The sequence below is a fragment of the Podarcis bocagei genome, assembly GCF_964188305.1.
Source record: "Podarcis bocagei genome assembly, chromosome: 12".
Taxonomy (NCBI): Eukaryota; Metazoa; Chordata; class Lepidosauria; order Squamata; family Lacertidae; genus Podarcis; species Podarcis bocagei.
In genome coordinates, this window is record NC_138137.1 from 12,805,725 (window position 1) to 12,828,017 (window position 22,293).

Consider the following 22,293-nt stretch of genomic DNA (forward strand, 5'->3'; position numbering starts at 1 on the left):
CCAAGTACATTTTGAATCTTGCTTTCAGCCACTTGTGAAGCGCATGCCTGGATCTTGACTGCTTCCACACACTAGCATCACATCCTTTCGAATTCTATCTGTGGTACTTTATCTACACAATCAGAATGATTTTCAGGAACCCAAAGTCATATTGAAAAATACAACTTTCAAGCCGTCTGGCCCAAACATGGCAACTAGGCATTCCATTTTGGCAACTGTAACCCTGGTTTAAGGAGCCATTTGGTGCCTAGATGATATATCTGAGCTTCTAACACTTCTAACACCTCCATAACTCTCTTCCAAAGAAAACCGCATAAAACTCAGGTAATCGTTGCAGCCCTTGTGTTTCTTACCGCTCTTGAGAAGTGGGTCAAGCTTAACAACATCATGATTTTACCACCTCATTGTATTTTGTTTGGGTTGAGCAGAAAATTTGAACTACTCAGGGAAGAAGAAATTAATTTTTATTCCCACCACCTCCTAGTTTTAAAGTATCTATGCATGGGTCATTTGTCTGTTTGGTTGTAAGTCACTTTGGGTTGCCCTGGGCAAGGCAAAGCAACTAAGAAACTTAATAAATGAATAAAATATTCTGCATTTCAAAATGCCAACCTTAAATAAATATCAGTGCAGGTTTCCTCTGCTTTCAGCCTCAATAGGCTACAGATGAGGGTGATCAAGTTTTAGTGAGTCCTTGATCCTGATGCCACTAAAATCCATGACCAGAGCAGTTGATTAAACTAATAACTTGTCCAAACCTTTGACTGAATGTGAGAAACAATGTTCGCTTAAAGAGTAAAGTTCTTCTGATGGCCATTTTGATACAGTCCATTTCATCCAAATTGTGAATGAAAAAACGAGGCATGTGAGTGATGTTCACTTGATTTCAGATAAGCCACCTGTCATGGCATTAATTGGCACATGTTTGTTTTGTTTTTTTTGGGCTACTTAGGATGGTTTAATTCTCGTTGCAAATTTTGAAAGTTGTTCTTGCATTTCAATTTCCTCTTTCCTAGCCCCACCCCCTTGCAATGTGCATTCTAACACCTCAAAGAACCTGATAAATAGGAGGCAGCTTCCTTCAGCCCAGTCAGAAAAACGTGGGACCGGCCGCTCCTGCCTGTGCAAATCTTACAGAAGCAAAACCCAGGAGAAACCATGAGCAAAGCAGCTGGTAAGTACATAAAGGATGTTTAGTTCTCCTCGAATTGATTTCTTCTATCTGATAGCCCTGGGTAACACAACCTGCAATGAAATGATTTTATGAGTTTACTGCTGAGGATTTATGGGCACATCAGCCCCTGAGATTTAGAGCCAACACCTATAATTGTTTGATAAATGTTGGAGTGCTGCTCTTTGATCTTCAGATAACATGGGTATAATGCCCTTTACGTTTGTGTCCCTATGCTATATACTCTACAAGAACTAACAGACCCATTAAAAAGCCTGTGAGGTTCATGCAGTGCTTTTTTCCCCTTAAAAATTGTTGAAGGGTACTCTCCTTTTCCTACTCTTGTTGAAATACTGCCCCTCAATGAGGCCAAACTTAGATCCACAAAATGTTTAGGGGTATGTGTACACCCACATTCCCCCAGAAAAAAGCACTGGGTATATTAAAGGTAAAGGGACCCCTGACCATTAGGTCCAGTCGTGACCGACTCTGGGGTTGCGCCACTCATCTCGCTTTATTGACCGAGGGAGCCGGCGTACAGCTTCTGGGTCATGTGGCCAGCGTGACGAAGCCCTTTCTGGCGAACCAGAGCAGCGCACGGAAACGCCGTTTACCTTCCCACCAGAGTGGTACCTATTTATCTACTTGCACTTTGACATGCTTTTGAACTGCTAGGTTGGCAGGAGCAGGGACCGAGCAACGGGAGCTCACCCCGTCGCAGGGATTCAAACCACCGACCTTCTGATCGGCAAGCCCTAGGCTATGTGGTTTAACCCACAGCACCACCTGCGTCCCTTCATGTATATTCAACATAACAAATTATCAAAACATATCATATACTGTACATTATTTCCCCCCTCCCCCCTCAAACCCCCCCTCCCCCAAAAAAACTTCCCTCAGCGCCTCTCTCTGATTTCTCAGCACATATTATTCTCTGCATGTTATGAAATTATACATATCCTTACATTATCTATCTGCCATGTTATCAACCAATAAATTTGTGTATGTTTATTCAAAACCTGCCAAGGAATCCAATTCATTTTGTTGCCTTTTAGATAATAGATAATTTGTAAAAAGCTCCCATTCTTAAAGTCACAGTTGTCCTCGTCCCGCAATTTGTATGTCAATTTAGCCAGCTCTGCGTAGCTCATCAATTTTTCTGGCCACTGTTCGTTGGGATTTCCTCATTCTTCCATCCTTGTACTATCAAGGAAACAGGGTAAAGGTCCTATTTTCTTATCAGCATGACTAATAGTTTTTTAATGGTTTTATGAGCATGCATGCCAAGTAAAAAGCAAAAAAGCAAACAGGAAGCATTTAATTAAAGACACAGTTGCTCTTTGAAACTGCAGTAGTGCTTTCCTGTACATACTACTGCTGTGTTTTATTGCAAAAATAAAATCAGGACTTTTTGGAGGGGGGAATTGGGGGGGAAACGCAGAAAACACTATAATTGTCACAATGACATTGCGTGGATTTTCTGTAAAAAAATTAGGAGCCGGTTGTGGCAATTCCAGAGAAATGGCTAGAGTAGAAGTAACCTGTCTTTCACATAAGCACATCAAAAGATGAAGAGAGGCTCAAAAGCACACCTGAAATCTGCCCATGGAGAATACAAGCTTAAGCGTCCATTGACGTAGAAAATAATTTCCCAGTGTTGACAGTGTACGCAGTTTTTGAGGAGCGGATCATGCATGACTAGCCATAGAGAATAAATTCCTCTTGTACACATTCCCCCCTGCCAAATTATTACCCCTTGTTTCCTGTTCTTGTTTGCCTAACAGAGAAGAAAGCCTTTTTATTTCCTTTAAAAGGAACTTCTCCACTTTGTAATGAGCAAACAATTGCGGTAGGCATTTGATTAGAGGATATTTCTGGGGCACCTTTATTATTTCCTGTGTTCCTTCAGCTGTGGTGATATTACCATATTGGCCTGAATATAAGCCTTACTACTTCTTTTTTCAAAAATTTCGACTGTGAAACGTAAAAGTGCAGCTTAAATTCACAACCTTACAAAAATGGGCTTGTTAAGTTGTGGGCGAACATATCAGACGACACAGTGATTCTTCCAAAGCAGCTCTCTATTTGTAAGCTGGAACAGAACTAAGCTGAGGAGCTCAGTCAGCCTGCTTATATAGAGCTCCAGAACAATGTAACTGTTGCCATTTTCTTGGATCGTGTCCCATGGTGTTGCCTGGACAGCTTCAGGCGCAACCAATGCTCGGGCCATCTCAAACACCTCAGGCCCACAGAGGCTGAGGAATAGGCCCCGCTTCCGTTCCTTTGATACTGCTGTCAGCTCGTTGGCTTGGAGGTAGCAGTCAAACCGAGTGAGGTAGGAGCCCCATGATTCAGAGGCTGGCGCAAACAGTGGTAGAGGCACAAGTGATAATAATTCAAAAATATAGTTGCGCTTTTACTCTTGCAAGATTGACTACACTGCCTTCAGCTGTACTTGAGGGACGATTCCAGAAAATTCCACTGGAAAAACGATTATGTCCCTGTGGAGATGGCAGTACCGATTTGGTGGCGCATGTCCTTCTGGCTTGCACTTTTTATAAAGATTTGAGGAATGAGATTATCACCCCTCTTTTACTGTCCATTCTGGGTCGCCCAACCACTGCCACATTGTCCTTTCTTTTGGCAGATCAGGATGAGCAGGTGACAGCAAAGGTTGCAAGGCTTTTAGTCAGGGCAATTCGAATAAGATCCATTATTTGACTATTGATCCAAACCCCAAAAATGTATTTTATATAATTGACTTTTTACCTTTATCTTCTGTATACCACATTTTGTTTGTTTTATTGCTATGGCTGGTGGCTGATGCAAATAAAGATTCATTCATTCATTCATTGCATTGCATTGCTAAAACCTACTCCTGTTGGTTTCTGCTGCTAAAGACAGCGAGTCAGTCTTTGCCCATAAAAATAGAAAGCATGCTTAAACTTTCTGCTAGTGTTAATAAATGTCATCGTAAACAGAATGAAAGATTTATATTCTCTCTTCGATTGAGTGACACAAGCAAATCATACTTTCTGTCCCCATCGATCCACTATGTTAAAGTAGAACCTAAGATTCTATCCAAAGATGTAATAAATATTGCCTAGAAATGTAACTTTGAGAGATGTTTTAATAGGTAAATCTGTTTTACAGCACGTATTTTTGAAAACTGCTAATTTTATTTATATTTGGTGGGGGGGGATGGTTAACTTGTTTCTAACATCTGGTTTTATTGGTAATTTAATGCAGTGCTTTTTTTCTAAAAAAATGTTTAGGGGTACTCTCATTTTGACTCAATTATAATTTCCCCCCATTCCTTATTAAAATTTTGGTCTTCCTGATTTCTGATTCTCCCGGATCATTTTTGCCATTTCGGCATAATCTATCAACTTAATCTGCCACTCTTCTCCGGCCAGGACTTTGTCCTCTTTCCATCCCATGGCCAATAATATCTGCGCAGCTTTGGTCGCATACATAAATAGTCTTTTCTGCTCCATTGGGATTTCGGCACCTAGAATTCCTAAAAGATAGGGTTTTGTAGAAAAAGTTACTTTAAACATTTTTTCCTATTAATTATATATCATTTCCCAAAATTCTTTTACTATCTTACATGTCCACCACATATGATGGAAGGTGCCTTCTTTTTCCTTACATTTCCAACATATATTTCACCCTGACTAATCCACTTTTCCAAACCCCACTGTAAAAAAAATAACGTGTCTAACTCACAGCCAACTCAAGGTCAGATTGAGAGATTTATTAATGGGAGGTAAGAGGTAGCCTTTCAAAGTTAGAATGGTCAACATTTGCCTGCAAAGGTGTGCCTGTACCTTTTAGTAACTGTACGGCAGGGAGACACGCAATAGTTAGCACATCTGTCATCACATCAATGCAACAATAGTTTAAAAAAGAAAGTGTTTGCTGTCCCCACTCCCTCTCTCTCTCTCTCTGTACACGTCTTAAGTGCCCTGGACAGGTACAGCTCTAAGAAGCAGGAAATTGCTCATCCAGAAATGAGAAATAAGGCCATGGTGCTTTTGTATTGATTTTCCATCGCCACTTCTGCAACCAGCTCCTTGGGGAATCAGAATGCAAGTTTGGGCAGACCTAAAACAACATCACCTGTTAGGTGTAAGCACAAAGATGGCATGGGATCATTTCTCTCTCCTTTGATATTAAGACAGCCTCGTAAAGGTGGCATCAAAAACTACAAACCTGCGTAATGTTTCTTACGCAGGTTTGTAATTTCAGTACTAAGGCACTGATACACTGATAGTAGTCTCTGTTTTTATGCAGTGGAGAGGAAGCCCCTTCCTCTGCAGCCAGCACAGAAACACAGGCTGCTAGCAGGGTAGTAAAAATATTTGCCTTCTCCTAAGCAGACTGGCATGGGACGTGGGTGGCGCTGTGGGTTAAACCCCAGAGCCTAGGACTTGCCGATCAGAAGGTCAGCAGTTCGAATCCCCGCAACGGGGTGAGCTCCCGTTGCTCGGTCCCTGCTCCTGCCAACCTAGCAGTTCGAAAGCACATCAAAGTGCAAGTAGATCAATAGGTGCCACTCTGGCGGGAAGGTAAACGGTGTTTCCGTGCGCTGCTCTGGTTCGCCAGAAGTGGCTTAGTCATGCTGGCCACATGACCCGGAAGCTGTACGCCGGCTCCCTCAGCCAATAAAGCAAGATGAGTGGCGCAACCCCAGAGTCAGTCACGACTGGACCTAATGGTGAGGCGTTGCTGCATCTCTCCTCCGCTGGCGTCCTGTGTTTCCATGCTGGGTACAAAGAAGGGATGCAGGTGTTAGACCACAGAGCCTAGGGCTTGCCGATCAGAAGGTCGGCGGTTCAAATCCCTGCAACAGGGTAAGCTCTCGTTGCTCTGTTCCAGCTCCTGCCAACCTAGCAGTTCAAAAGCACACCAGTGCAAGTAGATAAATAGGTACCACTGTGGTGGGAAGGTAAATGGTGTTTCTGTGCGCTCTGGTTTCCATCACTGTGTCCCATTGCACCAGAAGCAGTTTAGTCATGCTGGCCACATGACTTGGAAAGCTGTCTTTGGATAAATGCTGGCTCACTTGGCCTGAAAGCGAGATGAGCGCCGCAACCCCATAGTTGCCTTTGACTAGACTTAACCATCCTGGGGTCCTTTACCTTTTGTAAGCTTATACATGTTGTAGCATTAACATTGCCTTTAAACTTCAGAAACCACTAAGCTGAATGAGACGCCAGCCTCCTCTAATACGCAGGCAAACATGAAAACCATTGCCCTAAATGGCCTCGGCCCAGTATACCTGAAGGAGCATCTCCACCCATCGTTCAGGCTGAGGTCCACCTCTGAGGGCCTTCTGGCGGTACCCTCATTGCGAGAAGTGAGGTTACAGGGAACCAGGCAGAGGGCCTTCTCAGTAGTGGCACCCGCCCTGTGGAACGCCCCCCCCCACCAGATGTCAAGGAGATAAACAGCTATCCGACTTTTAGAAGACATCTGAAGTCAGCCCTGCACAGGGAATTTTTAATATCTGGTGTTTTATTGTATTTTAAATATTTTATTGGAAGCCACGTAGAGTGGCTGGGGAGACCCAGTCAGATGGGCAGGGTATAAATAAATTATTATTGTTGATTGATTGATTGATTGATTGATCGCTGCCTTCTTTGCCATCCTTTCCAGGTGATCCGCTGAAGGTTACTGGAATCGATTTTCTCCGAGAGCAGAATACCCGCCTCCATCACACCAGCGACTACAACAACAGCAGCTTGATTGTGAGACGTGGGCAGCCTTTTGAGTTGAAGCTGACTTTAAGCAGGGAGCTGAACAACAATGACAATGTCACACTGCAGCTCAGAATTGGTAAGCGAGCAAAACATGGCTTGATTCATCCCAGGTTGTCTAGGAATACAGCAGAGTAATTCAGACATTTATCCTTCAGAGATGCTATCAGGGTCAGGCAGACATGGTGGGCAAGTTCAATAAAATTTGAAAGTATTTGTTTGGTTTCCTGAATGGCTTCCAATGCGGATATTTTTATATGTTTTGAGAAGAGAAATGGAACTCAAGCGGGGAACCAAAGCGGGAGATCCATGTTGTCGTTTATTATTCCACTGATTTCCCAGGTAATCTCTTCCAGGTAGACTACCATAGAATCATAGATTGGAAGGGATCCTGTTATGTACTGAAGTTCTCACCCTGGGCCAGCAGGGGGATACTGAAGATAGTTATGCAAATAAGGGATCGGAAGTGACGTTCAGTGATTGGATAGTTTTAGAAAATTGTTACAGTTACATTGTACTGGAGCTCTATATAAGCAGGCTGACTGAACCCTTCAGTTCTGTTCTGTTCTGGCCTGTGAATAAACAAGAGCTGTTTGAAGAATCGCTGTGTCGTCTGATATGCTCACCCACAACTTAACAGATCCCAAGGGTCTTCTAGTCCAGTGTGGGAATCTCAACTAAATCTCTTCCAGGAACTGATCACATTGAGAGTTGCTTGGCTTTAGCAATGTAACAATATCATAATCTTTGAAGCCACGCTACTCCTTGAGTACAGAAAGAACACCACCACACTGCTAAACTTTTAATTTTTCTAAGGATTAGAAACAGGAACGCTTTGTTTAATCGAGGGTTTTGTGATTCTACATCAGATGCCAAATTGTGTGGTAAAGAGATTGTGAATACAATCTCTTGGTGGTGGGAGGAAAAAATCCTTAAATAAGAGACACGGGGGAATGATTAATGGACTTCAATGTCTGTACACTAATGCGCAAAGCATGGGAAATAAACAAGATGAGCTTGAGCTCTTGGTACAGCAAACTAAATATGACATAATAGGCATCACTGAAACCTGGTGGGATAAGTCCCACGATTGGAATGTAATAATGGGGGGATACAATCTATTTCAGAGAAACAGACCAGACAAGAAAGGAGGAGGAGTGGCGTTATATGTCAGGGATGTGTATACCTGTGAAGAGATCCAAGATTTAGAACCTCAAAGCCAATGTGAGAGCATTTGGGTCAAAATTAAGGGAGAGAAGAATAACAGAGACCTCATTGTGGGAGTTTACTATAGACCCCCAAGCCAAACGGAGGACATAGATGATGCCTTCCTGGAACAGATGGCCAAGCATGCAAAAGGAAGGGAAATAGTAGTAATGGGGGACTTCAATTACCCGGATATTTGTTGGACGTCAAACTCAGCCAAGAGCATAAGGTCAAACAGATTCCTCACTGGCCTTGCAGACAACTTCATTGTCCAGAAAGTGGGAGAAGCAACAAGAGGAACAGCCATTTTAGATCTGGTCCTAACCAATGTTGATGACCTGGTTAGTGGGGTAGAAGTGGAAGGATCATTAGGCGCGAGTGATCATGCTCTTCTGAAGTTTACTATACAGCGGAAAGGAGCAGCCAAGCATACTAGGACTCAATTTCTTGACTTTAAGAAAGCCGACTTCATAAAACTTAGGAAAGTGCTGGGTGAGATCCCATGGACAGCAATACTAAAAGGAAAGGGAGTTCATGATGGCTGGGAGTTTGTTAAGAGGGAGATAGTAAAAGCACAACGTCAGGCAATACCAATGAGACGGAAACATGGAAGGTGCCTAAAGAAGCCAGGGTGGCTATCTAAAGAACTTTTAACTGAATTAAGATTAAAAAAGGATGTGTACAAAAAATGGAAAAGGGGGGAAACCACCAAAGAGGAATTCAAACAAATAGCCAGCACCTGTAGACACAAAGTCAGAAAAGCTAAAGCACAGAATGAACTCAGGCTTGCTAGAGAGGTTAAAAGCAACAAAAAAGGCTTTTATGGGTATGTTCGTAGCAAAAGGAAGAACAAAGAAACAGTGGGGTCACTCAGAGGAGAAGATGGTGAAATGCAAACAGGGGACACAGAAAGGGCTGAACTCCTCAATGCCTTCTTTGCCTCAGTCTTCTCCGATAAAGAAAACAATGCCCGACCTGAAGAATTTGGAGCAAATGATTCAGCAAAGGAAACACAGCCCAGAATAACTAAGGAGACAGTACAAGAATATTTGGCTAGTTTAGATGTATTCAAGTCTCCAGGGCCAGATGAACTGCATCCAAGAGTATTAAAAGAACTGGCAGATGTGATCTCAGAACCACTGGCAGTCATCTTCGAGAAATCCTGGAGAACAGGCGAAGTCCCGGCAGACTGGAGGAGGGCAAATGTTGTCCCTATTTTCAAAAAGGGGAAAAGAGAGGACCCAAATAATTACCGCCCAGTCAGTCTGACATCAATAGCAGGGAAGATTCTGGAGCAGATCATTAAGCAAACAGTCTGTGAGCACCTAGAAAGGAATGCTGTGATCACCAATAGTCAGCATGGATTTCTGAAAAATAAGTCATGTCAGACTAACCTGATCTCATTTTTTGACAGAATTACAAGCCTGGTAGATGAAGGGAACTCAGTGGATATAGCCTACCTTGATTTCAGTAAGGCATTTGACAAGGTGCCCCATGATATTCTTGTAAAGAAGCTGGTAAAATGCGGTCTTGACTCTGCTACCACTCAGTGGATTTGTAACTGGCTGACTGACCGAACCCAAAGGGTGCTCATCAATGGTTCCTCTTCATCCTGGAGAAGAGTGACTAGTGGGGTGCCACAGGGTTCTGTCTTGGGCCCGGTCTTATTTAACATCTTTATCAACGACTTGGATGATGGACTCAAGGGCATCCTGATCAAATTTGCAGATGACACCAAACTGGGAGGGGTGGCTAACACCCCAGAGGACAGGATCACACTTCAAAACGACCTTGACAGATTAGAGAACTGGGCAAAAACAAACAAAATGAATTTTAACAGGGAGAAATGTAAAGTATTGCACTTGGGCAAAAAAAATGAGAGGCACAAATACAAGATGGGTGACACCTGGCTTGAGAGCAGTACATGTGAAAAGGATCTAGGAGTCTTGGTTGACCACAAACTTGACATGAGCCAACAGTGTGACGCGGCAGCTAAAAAAGCCAATGCAATTCTGGGCTGCATCAATAGGAGTATAGCATCTAGATCAAGGGAAGTAATAGTGCCACTGTATTCTGCTCTGGTCAGACCACACCTGGAGTACTGTGTCCAGTTCTGGGCACCACAATTCAAGAAGGACACTGACAAACTGGAACGTGTCCAGAGGAGGGCAACCAAAATGGTCAAAGGCCTGGAAACGATGCCTTATGAGGAACGGCTAAGGGAGCTGGGCATGTTTAGCCTGGAGAAGAGGAGGTTAAGGGGTGATATGATAGCCATGTTCAAATATATAAAAGGATGTCACATAGAGGAGGGAGAAAGGTTGTTTTCTGCTGCTCCAGAGAAGCGGACACGGAGCAATGGATCCAAACTACAAGAAAGAAGATTCCACCTAAACATTAGGAAGAACTTCCTGACAGTAAGAGCTGTTCGACAGTGGAATTTGCTGCCAAGGAGTGTGGTGGAGTCTCCTACTTTGGAGGTCTTTAAGCAGAGGCTTGACAACCATATGTCAGGAGTGCTCTGATGGTGTTTCCTGCTTGGCAGGGGGTTGGACTCGATGGCCCTTGTGGTCTCTTCCAACTCTATGATTCTATGATTCTATGATTCTACTGCTTACCTCCTGGGACTGTTGTATTAGAGGAAACACACAAGCCACTTAGCAAAATTATTTTGCATCCTTCTCTGCGCAGTAGAAAATGCTTCAGAGATGGGGCCTAAAAACAAAGGCTATTGTCATATTCACTGCTGACACTTTTTTTGGAACTTATTGATGTTGTTCTTTTTGAATTTATGTCCTTCCAGGTGAAAAACCAATGCAGTCCAATGGGACTCTTCTATCCATGAATGCAAGATCAGGACAGACAGATCAATCCTGGAATGCCAAGATTTGTGAAACAAATGGGAAGGAGGTACATATGTTTGGGATAGCCTAGACTGAAATGGCCATTTACATTTTATGGCCACCACACAGAAGGTGGTTTAAATTGCTCTTCAGGGTGAATGTCATTTCCGGTCAAGACTTTTCACTACGGTATTTTATTTGTGATACCCTTCATGATATCCAGAATGTGATATAGGGGTGTTCAAGGGACCCAGGTAATAAAGACCTGAGTTCAGTTGCGTTCCAACTTGGGGGGGGGGGGAGCCCTGTTTCTATGTGTGGTAGGACTTCTGAGAGATGTCCCTCCTGTAAGTTACACGTGAGTACCCAGGGTGGCACTGTGGGTTAAACCACAGAGCCTAGGACTTGCCGATCAGAAGGTCGGCGGTTTGAATCCCTGCAATGGGGTGAGCTCTGCCATCCCACTTTCCAGCTTCCATTATTTGCATCTCCTGTAGAAGAGGTTCAGTAGAACAGTTTCTTCTCTCTTTAACCAGAATATTTTTGTAATCTGCTTTGAGGTGTTTTTGTTTTTTGTTTTACAATCAATTGGTGTGTGAATTTTATGAAATAAATAAATTGGGCAGGTGTGTTTAATGTTAGTTTTGCTTGTTCCGTATTTTCTGGAAGCTGTTTGTTTAATAACTAAGACACTAGACCATATGGACTAGGGTGTGTTCACATTTAAATGGAATAATGGGGATACCTAATTATCATGTACACTATTATAGCCCTATGATGTTCTTGTGTTTTTCTTAGTGCCGCATAGTTGTAACCAGTCCAGCAGATGCAATTATTGGAAAATATCTTCTTAATGTGATCACGGGACCTAGCGTTTATACTCCTGATAAAAAATGTGTCTACGTTTTGTTCAATCCCTGGTGCGAAGGTAATTCATGTGACCTCGTGAGATTTAATTCATATTGCTATAATATAAGGTTAACTTTAAAAAATGTGTCTCTTGTTTAGCTCTTCCCCTCATAAATGCAATGAAAGCTGGTTTTGCAGTGATTCTATGAGGTGTATATTTTTTTAATGAGGTCATCAGGTTATGAAACTTCCTTCTGTTGCTGCTCACAGTATAATTATTGCAACCCAGTTTAAACGTAAGCAGGGGTACATTTCAACACCCTGAAAAATTGCCCATAAAACCCTGCCTGTGGGACATTTAAAACACATGATGTCTCTCATGGAATCTTGGGAGTTGTAGTTTTCCCCTCACAGGGCCACCATTCCTAGAACCATTAAGAAACTATAGTTCCCAACATTCATCTGCTTTGAATGCTGTGGAGACAAGAGTTTTATTTGGCGTTCTCTTGGGATGAGTGGATAACAACCGCTCTGTTCCAATAATGTGTTTGAAAATATTGTGCTTGTGAATGAACAGAGCCAGTAGTAGGAGGCGGGTATAAATGGCATAGTTGCTACTGGGGATCTGATCTGTTTTATTGGCTGTCTGCTTCGCAGCCAAATTTACCGCACGTTAAACCGCCACAAAAGGGTCGTGCTTTCAGCATGCACAACAGTTGGCAGAAATAGTTCTGAAAAGCAGCAATATTTTCCCCTCTTTCTGGTGTGCATGCTCCCATTCACCCACTCTCAAACTCAGTGCTGTTTTTCTAGAAAAATAGGTGCCATAATTCACCATGAACGCCTCCCTTGTTATAATGGCGATGGTGCCCACCTGAGAGGGGCCGGAACTGAGTTCCAGAGAGTTCCGGCTTGGGGAAAAAAGCCCTGGTCAAACTAAGGCTCAGCCCTTACCCAGATGGGAGCTGTTTCTGGAGAAAAGCCAAGCCCCTTGTGTGCACACAGGAGTGAGTTAGGCAGCCTGTTCCCGAGTCATGGATGGAGTGAGTCCAGCAGAGGCAGATTCTTTTTTCCTTTTCTTTTTGGGTAAATATTTTTATAGAAAGTTTTCAGCGTGAGGTACAATAAAGCCAAACAAATCTTTATAAAAGGGAAAAGATACAGAAAAGCCAAACAAGAGAAAGAAAGATCAAAAACCAAAAAATAAAGAGGCAAGGGATAAAAGAAACAGAGAGAGAGAAAGAGAAAGAAAGAAAGAAAAAGAAAGAAAGAAACTACAGTGGATGCTCAGGTTGCGAAAGTGATCCGTGCGGGATGCATGTCCGCAACCCGCAGTATCCGCAACCCGCAGCAGCAGGTCTGCGCACACGTGGGTAGCGATTCGGTGCATCTGCGCATGTGCAAAGCGGGATTTAGTGCTTCTGAGTATGCACAACCACCGAAACCCAGAAGTAACCCGTTCCGGTACTTCTGGGTTTTGGTGGTCCGCAACCCAAAAAAACCTGAAGCGTCTGTATCCAAGGTATGACTGTAACTAACTAACTAACCAGTGTGGTGTAGTGGTTAAGAGCGGTAGTCTCGTAATCTGGTGAACCGGGTTCGCTTCCCTGCTCCTCCACATGCAGCTGCTGGGTGACCTTGGGCTAGTCACACTTCTTTGAAGTCTCTCAGCCCCACTCACCTCACAGAGTGTTTGTTGTGGGGGAGGAAGGGAAAGGAGAACGTTAGCCGCTTTGAGATTCCTTCGGGTAGTGATAAAGCGGGATATCAAATCCAAACTCACCTTCTTCTAACTAACTCTCTATCACAATATAATTTATCCATATACAGAAAAGTAGACCTTTCCCAGCTCTCACCTGGGAACTTCTGTTTCTTCCCCCAGCCTCCCACTCTGGGAGATCCCTTTTTCTCTGCCTCCCACACCAAGCCCCTCATCATTCCCCCTGTCGTCTCTATGTGTATGTGTATGTCTTTGTCTTTTTTTTTTTTTAAGAAGATATTTATTAAGAGTTTTTAAGGTATAACAAAAAAAAGTGAAAAATAAAAAACATACAAAATAAAAACAGTTAAAAACACATTAATTTTCCATAACATAACTTCCTTACACTTATTTCCCCGGACCTCCTCATACCTCCCTTCTTTGTATTCCAGTTCAATTTGTTAGTTCAGCAAATCCTTACCATTAAACTTTTACCCATTTGTAGAACCCTTTTTTTTCATAACTCTTAAAGCATTACAGCTGGAAACCACTTAGTTTCTTTCCAACATCTGTTTCTTTCCAACATCCTATGTGTATGTCTTTGTCAGTCCAAGATAGAGGACTTCTAAAAGTTAAAAATAAAACCAGCTAAGTTAAGGGCAAAAAGAGAGAGAGGGGAAAGTAAAGAAAAAAGAGTCAGATTCTATATCTGATTCAAAAAGAGGTTTATTCACTGAGTCTCTTGGGCTTGCTAATCTGAAGGTCTGCGGTTCAGATCCACGCGACAGGGTGAGCTCTTTTCCTGGACTTAACTGTCCAGGGGTCCTTGATCTTTGTTATTAAATGCTTTTCTTCTAGAAAAACATGTTGGTACTTCATACCGTTGAGTATCCCCAGAAAAAAAGCACCGAACATACTTTATAATGAGAAGAAGAAATACATATAGCGGGCCATTTTGTTAATGTGGGTGGGATCCATAGCTGGGACTGGAAAGCCAGAACGCAAATTGATAGTTTTGAGCCCATCAGTGTTCTTATCTGTCTATCCATCAGTTTCTTACTGTCTGAAAGCCGCAAGTATGTTGTTTGCCCAGTTTCTCCCCAGTTAGACTTCCTGAAAAAAAGAATTAACACACACACATTTTTTCTTTAGCGGATTCTGTCTTCATGCCTGGTGATGCTGAAAGAGCAGAGTACGTGCTCAACGACACCGGCTATCTCTACGTTGGATCAACAAAAATGATACGTGGAAGACCTTGGAATTTTGGGCAGGTAAAGACTCGCATGTTTCTCTTTCTGTCTGGATGTAAGCAGGTTGCAATTTCTGTGCGAGGTTCCAGCAACCGCAAACAAAGCCTTGGAATCCTGTTTAGGCTTGGGGTTGTTTGTTTTTTTGAGATGGGAGGAGAGGAATTTCAGGAGCGGGGGCATGGGGAAGGGGAAAAGGACATCTTCACTTGTTGCACTAAAACGATCAGTTGCCCAATGATTCCTCACATAAAATATAATATATAAATTCCAACAGTCGCGAGCAGAGGATCCTGGCGCCAGCGGCAAACCGCTATGTACAGCGCATGTACGGCGTCGCACCCATGCACTGTAACAATGCTGCACATGCACTGTGCATAGTGGTTTGTGGCTGGCGCTGCTCAAGCGCCGTACGGACAGCGGTGGGATCCCTCCGTCGCCACTACAGCCGCATGTAGAGGAACCTCTGCGGCTGTAGTAGCGACGGAGGGATTCCTGGAGCGGCGGCGCCGGCAAACCGCTATGTGCAGCGCATGTGTGGCGTCGCTATGTACTGTGCATGCGTCATACATAGCGATGTTGCACATGTGCCCTACGTAGCGACGCCCCACCCCGGGTGTCACAACGCCTTCGTTTGCCCCTGTTTTTAGGGTAGCCCCAAGTTACTTCCAGGCACTCAAAAACCTAAGTCCTCTATTAGAGAAGCCTGCAGCAACAAAAGAGCATTTTGGAGTGCTCTTGCTCAATGTTGCAGACACTGAGGAGCCATGCCTTGCTTTTCAGGGTATTTCATTCCAACCCCACCAACCCGTCTTCTGTTTTTCCTCCTAACATTTGATCAGCATCCCCTGACTCCCTGAGCAACTTACAATTTTGTACACAGCCCAGAGAAATAACGCCTTGGCATTATTGATAGAACAGCAACTATTATTTATTTATTTATTTATTTATTTATTATTACAGGCGCTGTGGGTTAAACCACAGAGCCTAGGACTTGCCAATCAGAAGGTCAGCGGTTCGAATCCCCGCGACGGGGTGAGCTCCCGTTGCTCGGTCCCTGCTCCTGCCAACCTAGTAGTTCGAAAGCACATCAAAGTGCAAGTAGATAAATAGGTACCGCTCTGGCAGGAAGGTAAACGGCGTTTCTGTGCGCTGCTCTGGTTCGCCAGAAGCGGCTTAGTGATGCTGGCCACATGACCTGGAAGCTGTATGCCGGCTCCCTTGGCCAATAAAGCGAGTTGAGTGCCACAACCCCAGAGTCGGTCACGACTGGACCTAATGGTCAGGGGTCCCTTTACCTTTTTACCTCGGGTTAAGAACTTACGTAATTCGTTCTGGAGGTCCGTTCTTAACCTGAAACTGTTCTTAACCTGAGGTACCACTTTAGCTAATGGGGCCTCCTGCTGCCGCTGCACAATTTCTGTTCTCATTCTGAGGTAAAGTTCTTAACCTGAGGTACTATTTCTGGGTTAGCGGAGTCTGTAACCTGAAGTGTCTGTAACCTGAAGCATCTGTAACCCGAGGTACCACTGTATTATTATTATTATTATTATTATTATTATTATTATTAGTATTATTAGTATTAGTATTAGTATTATGCCCTGCCAGTGAGGACAATAGAGGATGTGTTGAGGGTAAACAATAGGCTTTGGCCTCTGACACTCACCAGTGTCTTGCTTTTGTACCACATCTACACAATACCATGTCAGCTGGCTAGGGAACCGCATGTTGAGATTCCTGAATTGCAGGGGGTTGGACTAGATCAGTGTTTCCCAACCGGTGTTCCGCGGCACACTAGTGTGCCGTGAGATGTTGCCTGGTGTGCCGCGAGATGTTGCCTGGAGGGAGGCGGGCGAGGGCGTTTGCTTCCCGGAGGACTTGTGGGAAGCCGCCCCTTCCCTGGGCGACGCGCCGCCTCGCGACTCCGGAGTCACTCCCGAGGGCTCTCGGAGGGACTCGCGAGCGACGGCGCGGCGGCTCCGGGGCGCGCTCAGCCGGGCCGCCGTGCGCTCCCGCTGCAGCTGCCCGGCGTGGAGCGCGACGCGGAGCCGGCCGGGCTTGGAGGCGCCCAGGTAGGGCCGAGCCGGGCGGGGGCGGGGAGGTCTCGGTCTGCTGCGGGCACAGGAGGACAAGCGGGAGAGGGGGAGCCGTCGGGTCTCCTGGAAGGAAGCGAGGCGGCCTGGAGGGAGGCGGGCGAGGGCGTTTGCTTCCCGGAGGACTTGTGGGAAGCCGCCCCTTCCCTGGGCGACGCGCCGCCTCGCGACTCCGGAGTCAGTCCCGAGGGCTCTCGGAGGGACTCACGAGCGACGGCGCGGCGGCTCTGGGGCGCGCTCAGCCGGGCCGCCGTGCGCCCCCGCTGCAGCTGCCCGGCGTGGAGCGCGACGCGGAGCCGGCCGGGCTTGGAGGCGCCCAGGTAGGGCCGAGCCGGGCGGGGGCGGGGAGGTCTCGGTCTGCTGTGGGTGCAGGAGGGCGAGCGGGAGAGGGGGAGCCGTCGGGTCTCCTGGAAGGAACCGAGGCGGCCTGGAGGGAGGCGGGCGAGGGCGTTTGCTTCCCGGAGGACTTGTGGTAAGCTGCCCCTTCCCTGGGCGACGCGCCGCCTCGCGACTCCGGAGTCAGTCCCGAGGGCTCTCGGAGGGACTCGCGAGCGACGGCGCGGTGCTCCGGGGCGCGCTCAGCCGGGCCGCCGCGCCCCCCCGCTGCAGCTGCCCGGTGTGGAGCGCGACGCGGAGCCGGCCGGGCTTGGAGGCGCCCAGGTAGGGCCGAGCCGGGCGGGGGCGGGGAGGTCTCGGTCTGCTGCGGGTGCAGGAGGGCGAGCGGGAGAGGGGGAGCCGTCGGGTCTCCTGGAAGGAAGCGAGGCGGCGGCTGAGGGGGATGCAGCCCCATCCCCAGCAACAGGCGCTCCTCGAAGTGAGGCCACAAGTCGGGGCTCGGACAGGGCCTGGAAGCAGCGGCTCCGGCTCTTGGGAACGGAGAAGGGGACTTCGAAAGCGGCCTGGAGGAGAAAAGCCCCGATGCAGCGAGAACGGGGAGCGTGCTGCCTTGTCCAGGCCTCCTCGCTTTGTGCCGTCCGCTGCCGGGAGCAGGACACGGGGGCTCCTCGTTTGCATGCTTTCCCGGGTGATCGGTGAGGGTTAGGGTTAGAGTTAGGGTCCCTCAGTCCCTCGCTTTGCTGCCTCCTCCCCCCCCACCCCCAAAGCTTGGAGGTTCCCCGGCAAGGGGGAGGGAAAAAAATTGAAAACTTTCACTTTCGTGCGTCCCTCCCGGCGTGACGCTGCGCGCTGACGTCACGGGGCTGTAATGGTGGTGTGCCGCGAGATTTTTTTCATCAAACAAGTGTGCCTTTGCCCAAAAAAGGTTGGGAAACACTGGACTAGATCAGTGTTTCCCAACCGGTGTTCCGCGGCACACTAGTGTGCCGCGAGACGTTGCCTGGTGTGCCGTGGGAGGGAGGCGGGCGAGTCGGGCGGTGAGAGGCGGGGCGGCGGCAGCGACTCGGGCGGAGTGGGGTGGGGGAGGCGCGTGTGGGCGGAGAGAGGGAAAGAGAGAGGAGCGACCTGCCCAGCTCTCCCTCTCTCGCACACCCGCCGCCTGACTGCGCAACCCGAAGAGAGGCGCACATCCCGAGGCAGCCAACCAAGCTCTCGCCCAGCCCGCAGATCCCACCCCTCTCCCGATGACGGACGCGCCCAGCCACCATTAGGAGAGGGGAGCATTCCGCCGAGTTGGTCGCCGAAAGCGCGCTCTGGGAAAGAGGAGATAAGCCCAAGGGCGCGAGGTGAGGGGAGAGCCGAGGAGGGCACGCAAGTTTCGCACGGGCCGATAGAAATTGTGTGAACGAAGGGGAACCGAGCGAGGCTGGACGTGACGAGAAAGAAGCACGCCTGGTGTTTTGAAAGTCATGCTTATTGAAAGGAGACCGCGGCGAAGCTGACTTGCCTCCCATCCTTATTCTGCCTCTCACACGCCTAGTACGGCTTTTTATTGCCCACTCAGTAATTGGAGAGGCGCTGCATGCTGGGACCAATGAGGCAACCCGTGCTGCAAAGCTTGCTGGGAATTGTAGTTTTAGCCAGGCCAGGAACTCCCGTCGATAAGCTATTAGAGCGCGCCGCTCCGGAGCGCTCCCCTCGTTTTTCCCTCGGTCCCCCGCCCCCCGTATAGAGTGGCAGCCGTTTTGGCCAATTGGGATCTGCGTTTCTGCGCTGCTCCGTTCTAAGGCTTTCCAAGCTAGGATTCGCGCTCCCGCGAGAATCAGAGAGAGGGGCCTAAGAAGAGGTAATGGGTTTGTCATGACAACCACCCGGGTCTCTTCTGCGGGGCAAGGGGCTGGGCGCGCGAGGCAGAGGGAGCGAGCAGAGCAGCGCTGGTCTTTGTGGCGCCTTCAGCCCTCGGGACCTACAGCCGCCCTTCTTTGACCTCCCGTAGCTGTTCAGGATCCTCACTTACTTTCAGTCTTGCTAAAGAAGGGCGAGGTTCCTGAGCTCGGGAGGTTCCCTGCAGCTATTGCTCATCTCATATCCTTCCCTTTAGGTGGTGGTGGGAAATCACGATCTTGCAATTTTGCATTTAAGAGACCCAGTAAAGTACTGGTACTGTGGTAGGGGCATCTGCTTATTTTGTTTACGCACCGGTTTATTTTGAGAATGTTATACCCCCCGCCTCCTCCCCACCTGCTCCCTCGCCAGCCAGCCAGCTGCGCGCCCTAGCCGGAGAGCCCCGGCCGTCCCCGTCGCGCAATCGGCTGGATCTCCCTTCAGCAGGCCGTGCTCACAACTCGGCCCAGGGACCCCCCAGCAGCGGATCTCCGGCCCAGCTGAAGAATCCGGCAACAAGCCCCCTCCTCCCCAATTGCTCCGGCTCCGCCGAAATACTTTAAAACTCACTAATTTTCATCTAAAATTTAGAAAACTTCCCGGGGCAGGACCCCGGTATGGCCCCCCCCCCCCAATATTTTTTATAAGTCGGCGCCCCTGGCGAGGAGTGAGCTCCCTCCCACATCCCATCGCCGCTCTGCCGCACGCTAGCTCTTGACTGCTCTTGCCGCTCTTGCCGCACGGCTAGGCTAGGCCGGCCTACTGGGCTGTCGCAGGCGGAAGGCCTGTGCATGCGCAAGGTTTTCGCGCCTTCGGGATTCCCTTCACGCCTTCCTCCTCCCGGGGCCTTGAGAGCGCGGGAAGCGGCAGCGCGAGACCGGCGTTGAGCCTGGCAGGTATTGCGCTTGCCAAGGCAGTCATTTGGGAAATGAAAACTTGCAAAGCAAGCAACCAGTTCAATCTGAGGTACGTGTATGCTTAATATACTGTATCTGAAACCTGTTCTGCCCCCTCCCCCACACTTGGTGCCATTTTCAGCTACACATGCAGCAGAGTAAGTTGACCCAGAATAGTACCAATTCAGATGGCAGATGGGAGAATGACAGTGCTGAATGCTTTCCCATGTAGAACAGTCCCTGCAAATAAAAACCTAGCATATTTGGAAGAGGGATGCTAGCCTAACCATTACCTTCTATGCTGTTACTATTTTTTTATTTTTTTTTACATAAGTAAAAAGTGACCTTTCCCCATCTGGCATGGTGGTGTGCCTCGAGATTTTTTTCATGAAACAAGTGTGCCTTTGCCCAAAAAAGGTTGGGAAACACTGGACTAGATGACCCTTAGGGTCACTCTGCAACTCTGAAAACTTGCATTTAAACAGATTGTATTCCTACCAGTGGAGGGCAGTAGCATATTGACATACACCCAACAATTCTCAGCAGGCTTTTCGAAAGCCTTTAGAGACGGAATTTGTGTGATGCACTGATGTATTTTGTGCATCAAAAAAAGACCCCTTTATACATTCATAGATGTTGTGTGTCTCAAATGCTTTATGTAGGCATCTGTTGGCATCCGTCTGCCTCAAGAGACAATGGAGGTGTATGCCTTTGTGTAGGGCTGCCGTATGTCTGGGTTTTCCCAGGAATCTGGCTGCAAAATGCTATCTGGGCAGATTTTCGGTCAATCTGCAAAATGTTCGGGCCATTATTATTTTTTAATGCTTAAAAAATCCAAGAAGAGCCCTCAGCCCCCAATGGCAACCAAACCATTGGAGAGTTATAGCACCTGGTGTGGCTATTGAGACCTATACGGGAGAGACATGTTTCATTTCAGCTGGGGCAGATGAAAGCATCTGGTTTAACAGCTACGGATGCAACATGGCATTTCTTCTCTCTGTACTCCTCCCAGCAGTCATTTCTCCTCTGGTCACTGCTGTCTGTCTCCAGACACTGCTGTTCTCTGCCAAGGCCGCCAATTAAATATCATTCACTGCCGAACAGCAGCAATGATTTCAGAGACAGTCCCATTTTTCCTTCTGCATGTCAACACCGCACATTTCGCAAGCATTGAATTCATTTGAAGTTTGCGTATGACGTATTGACATCTCAGCAGCAGTTTTATGCTGTGTTAATTGAAGGAAAATGTGTTAGTTTGTTTTTCCTGCGGTGCACAGCTTAAATGTAAGACTTTGCTTTCTGTCTCAAAACAGTTTGAGGAAGATGTTCTGGACTGTTGCATGTACCTTCTGGACAAAAGCCAGCTCAAACCAAAGGCGAAGAAAGATCCCGTGATCATCTCCAGGGCCATGTCAGCATTGGTAAGTCCTTAAATGTATCTTTTAACTCAAGATTGGATTCTTTGGGATTAGGACAAGAAATCTGAACCAATACCTTCAGATCATGCCTTGTACACCTGTCGTGGCCATAGCATAATACAGAGAAAGGGAGTGTGTGGCCTTCCAGAGCTATAGCTCAGTGGTAGAAATTTAATTAATTAATAATAATAAACTTATATGTCGCCCATCTGACTGGTTTACCCCAGCCACTCTGTACGGCTTGCTTCCCCCCCCCTTTTTCTTTTTCAGAAATATTTGTTATTCGTTTTCACAAGAACAAATTTAAAATAATAAAAAGAAAAAAACTCTTAATATATCCATATAGCAGATTCTCTGAATCTCATGACTTCCCCCATCCCCCTGCATGGGTCCTTAAAATAATTTTTTAAAAGCTAAATATCATTACGTTCTCCACAGTTTTCATCTCTCTAAATTATCCATGTCTTTCGTTTCTTTGCAAGTCATTTTTAAAGTCCAGCTAATGTTTTTATTTGTTTACAATGGTCTCCTAAGTAAGTTATGAATTTTCCCAGTTCTTTTTAAAAGTCATTATCTTCTTGATTCCTGAGTCTCCCAGTCAGTTTTGCCATTTCAGCATAGTCCAGCAGTTTGGCTTGCCATTCTTCCCTAGTTGGGACTGCTGGTTCTTTCCATCTTTGGACTAGTAGTATCCTTGCAGCTGTTGTCACATATATAAACAGTCTTTTCTGGTCTTTTGAAATGTCAGCTTCTGGTTTTTCGACAAATGTTATTTTAAACATTTTTTCCCCAATTCATTGTATATCACTTCCACTGCGCGGCTTCCAGCAAATTAAAACACAACATCAAACATTAAAAACTTCAGATGTCTTCTAAAAGTCAGATAGTT

At 46.6% G+C, this 22,293-nt stretch overlaps 1 protein-coding gene across 2 annotated transcripts in view; it reads left to right on the forward strand.

Moving 5' to 3' along the window:
* Nucleotides 1-91: 91 nt before the first annotated feature.
* The window catches only part of TGM4 (transglutaminase 4), a 34,523-nt gene continuing 12,321 nt past the window's right edge, over nt 92-22,293 (forward strand). The window contains exons 1-7 of one of the 2 annotated variants that reach the window (XM_081164575.1): nt 92-865; nt 1,017-1,174; nt 6,833-7,012; nt 10,943-11,049; nt 11,781-11,910; nt 14,683-14,801; nt 21,300-21,407. In XM_081164575.1, the coding sequence (XP_081020701.1) occupies nt 1,159-1,174; nt 6,833-7,012; nt 10,943-11,049; nt 11,781-11,910; nt 14,683-14,801; nt 21,300-21,407 (660 nt within the window). In that variant the 5' untranslated portion in view covers nt 92-865; nt 1,017-1,158. Of the gene's footprint in view, nt 866-1,016; nt 1,175-6,832; nt 7,013-10,942; nt 11,050-11,780; nt 11,911-12,779; nt 12,918-14,682; nt 14,802-21,299; nt 21,408-22,293 lie in introns of those variants that run through there. The other variant, XM_081164576.1, reaches the window with a different exon arrangement.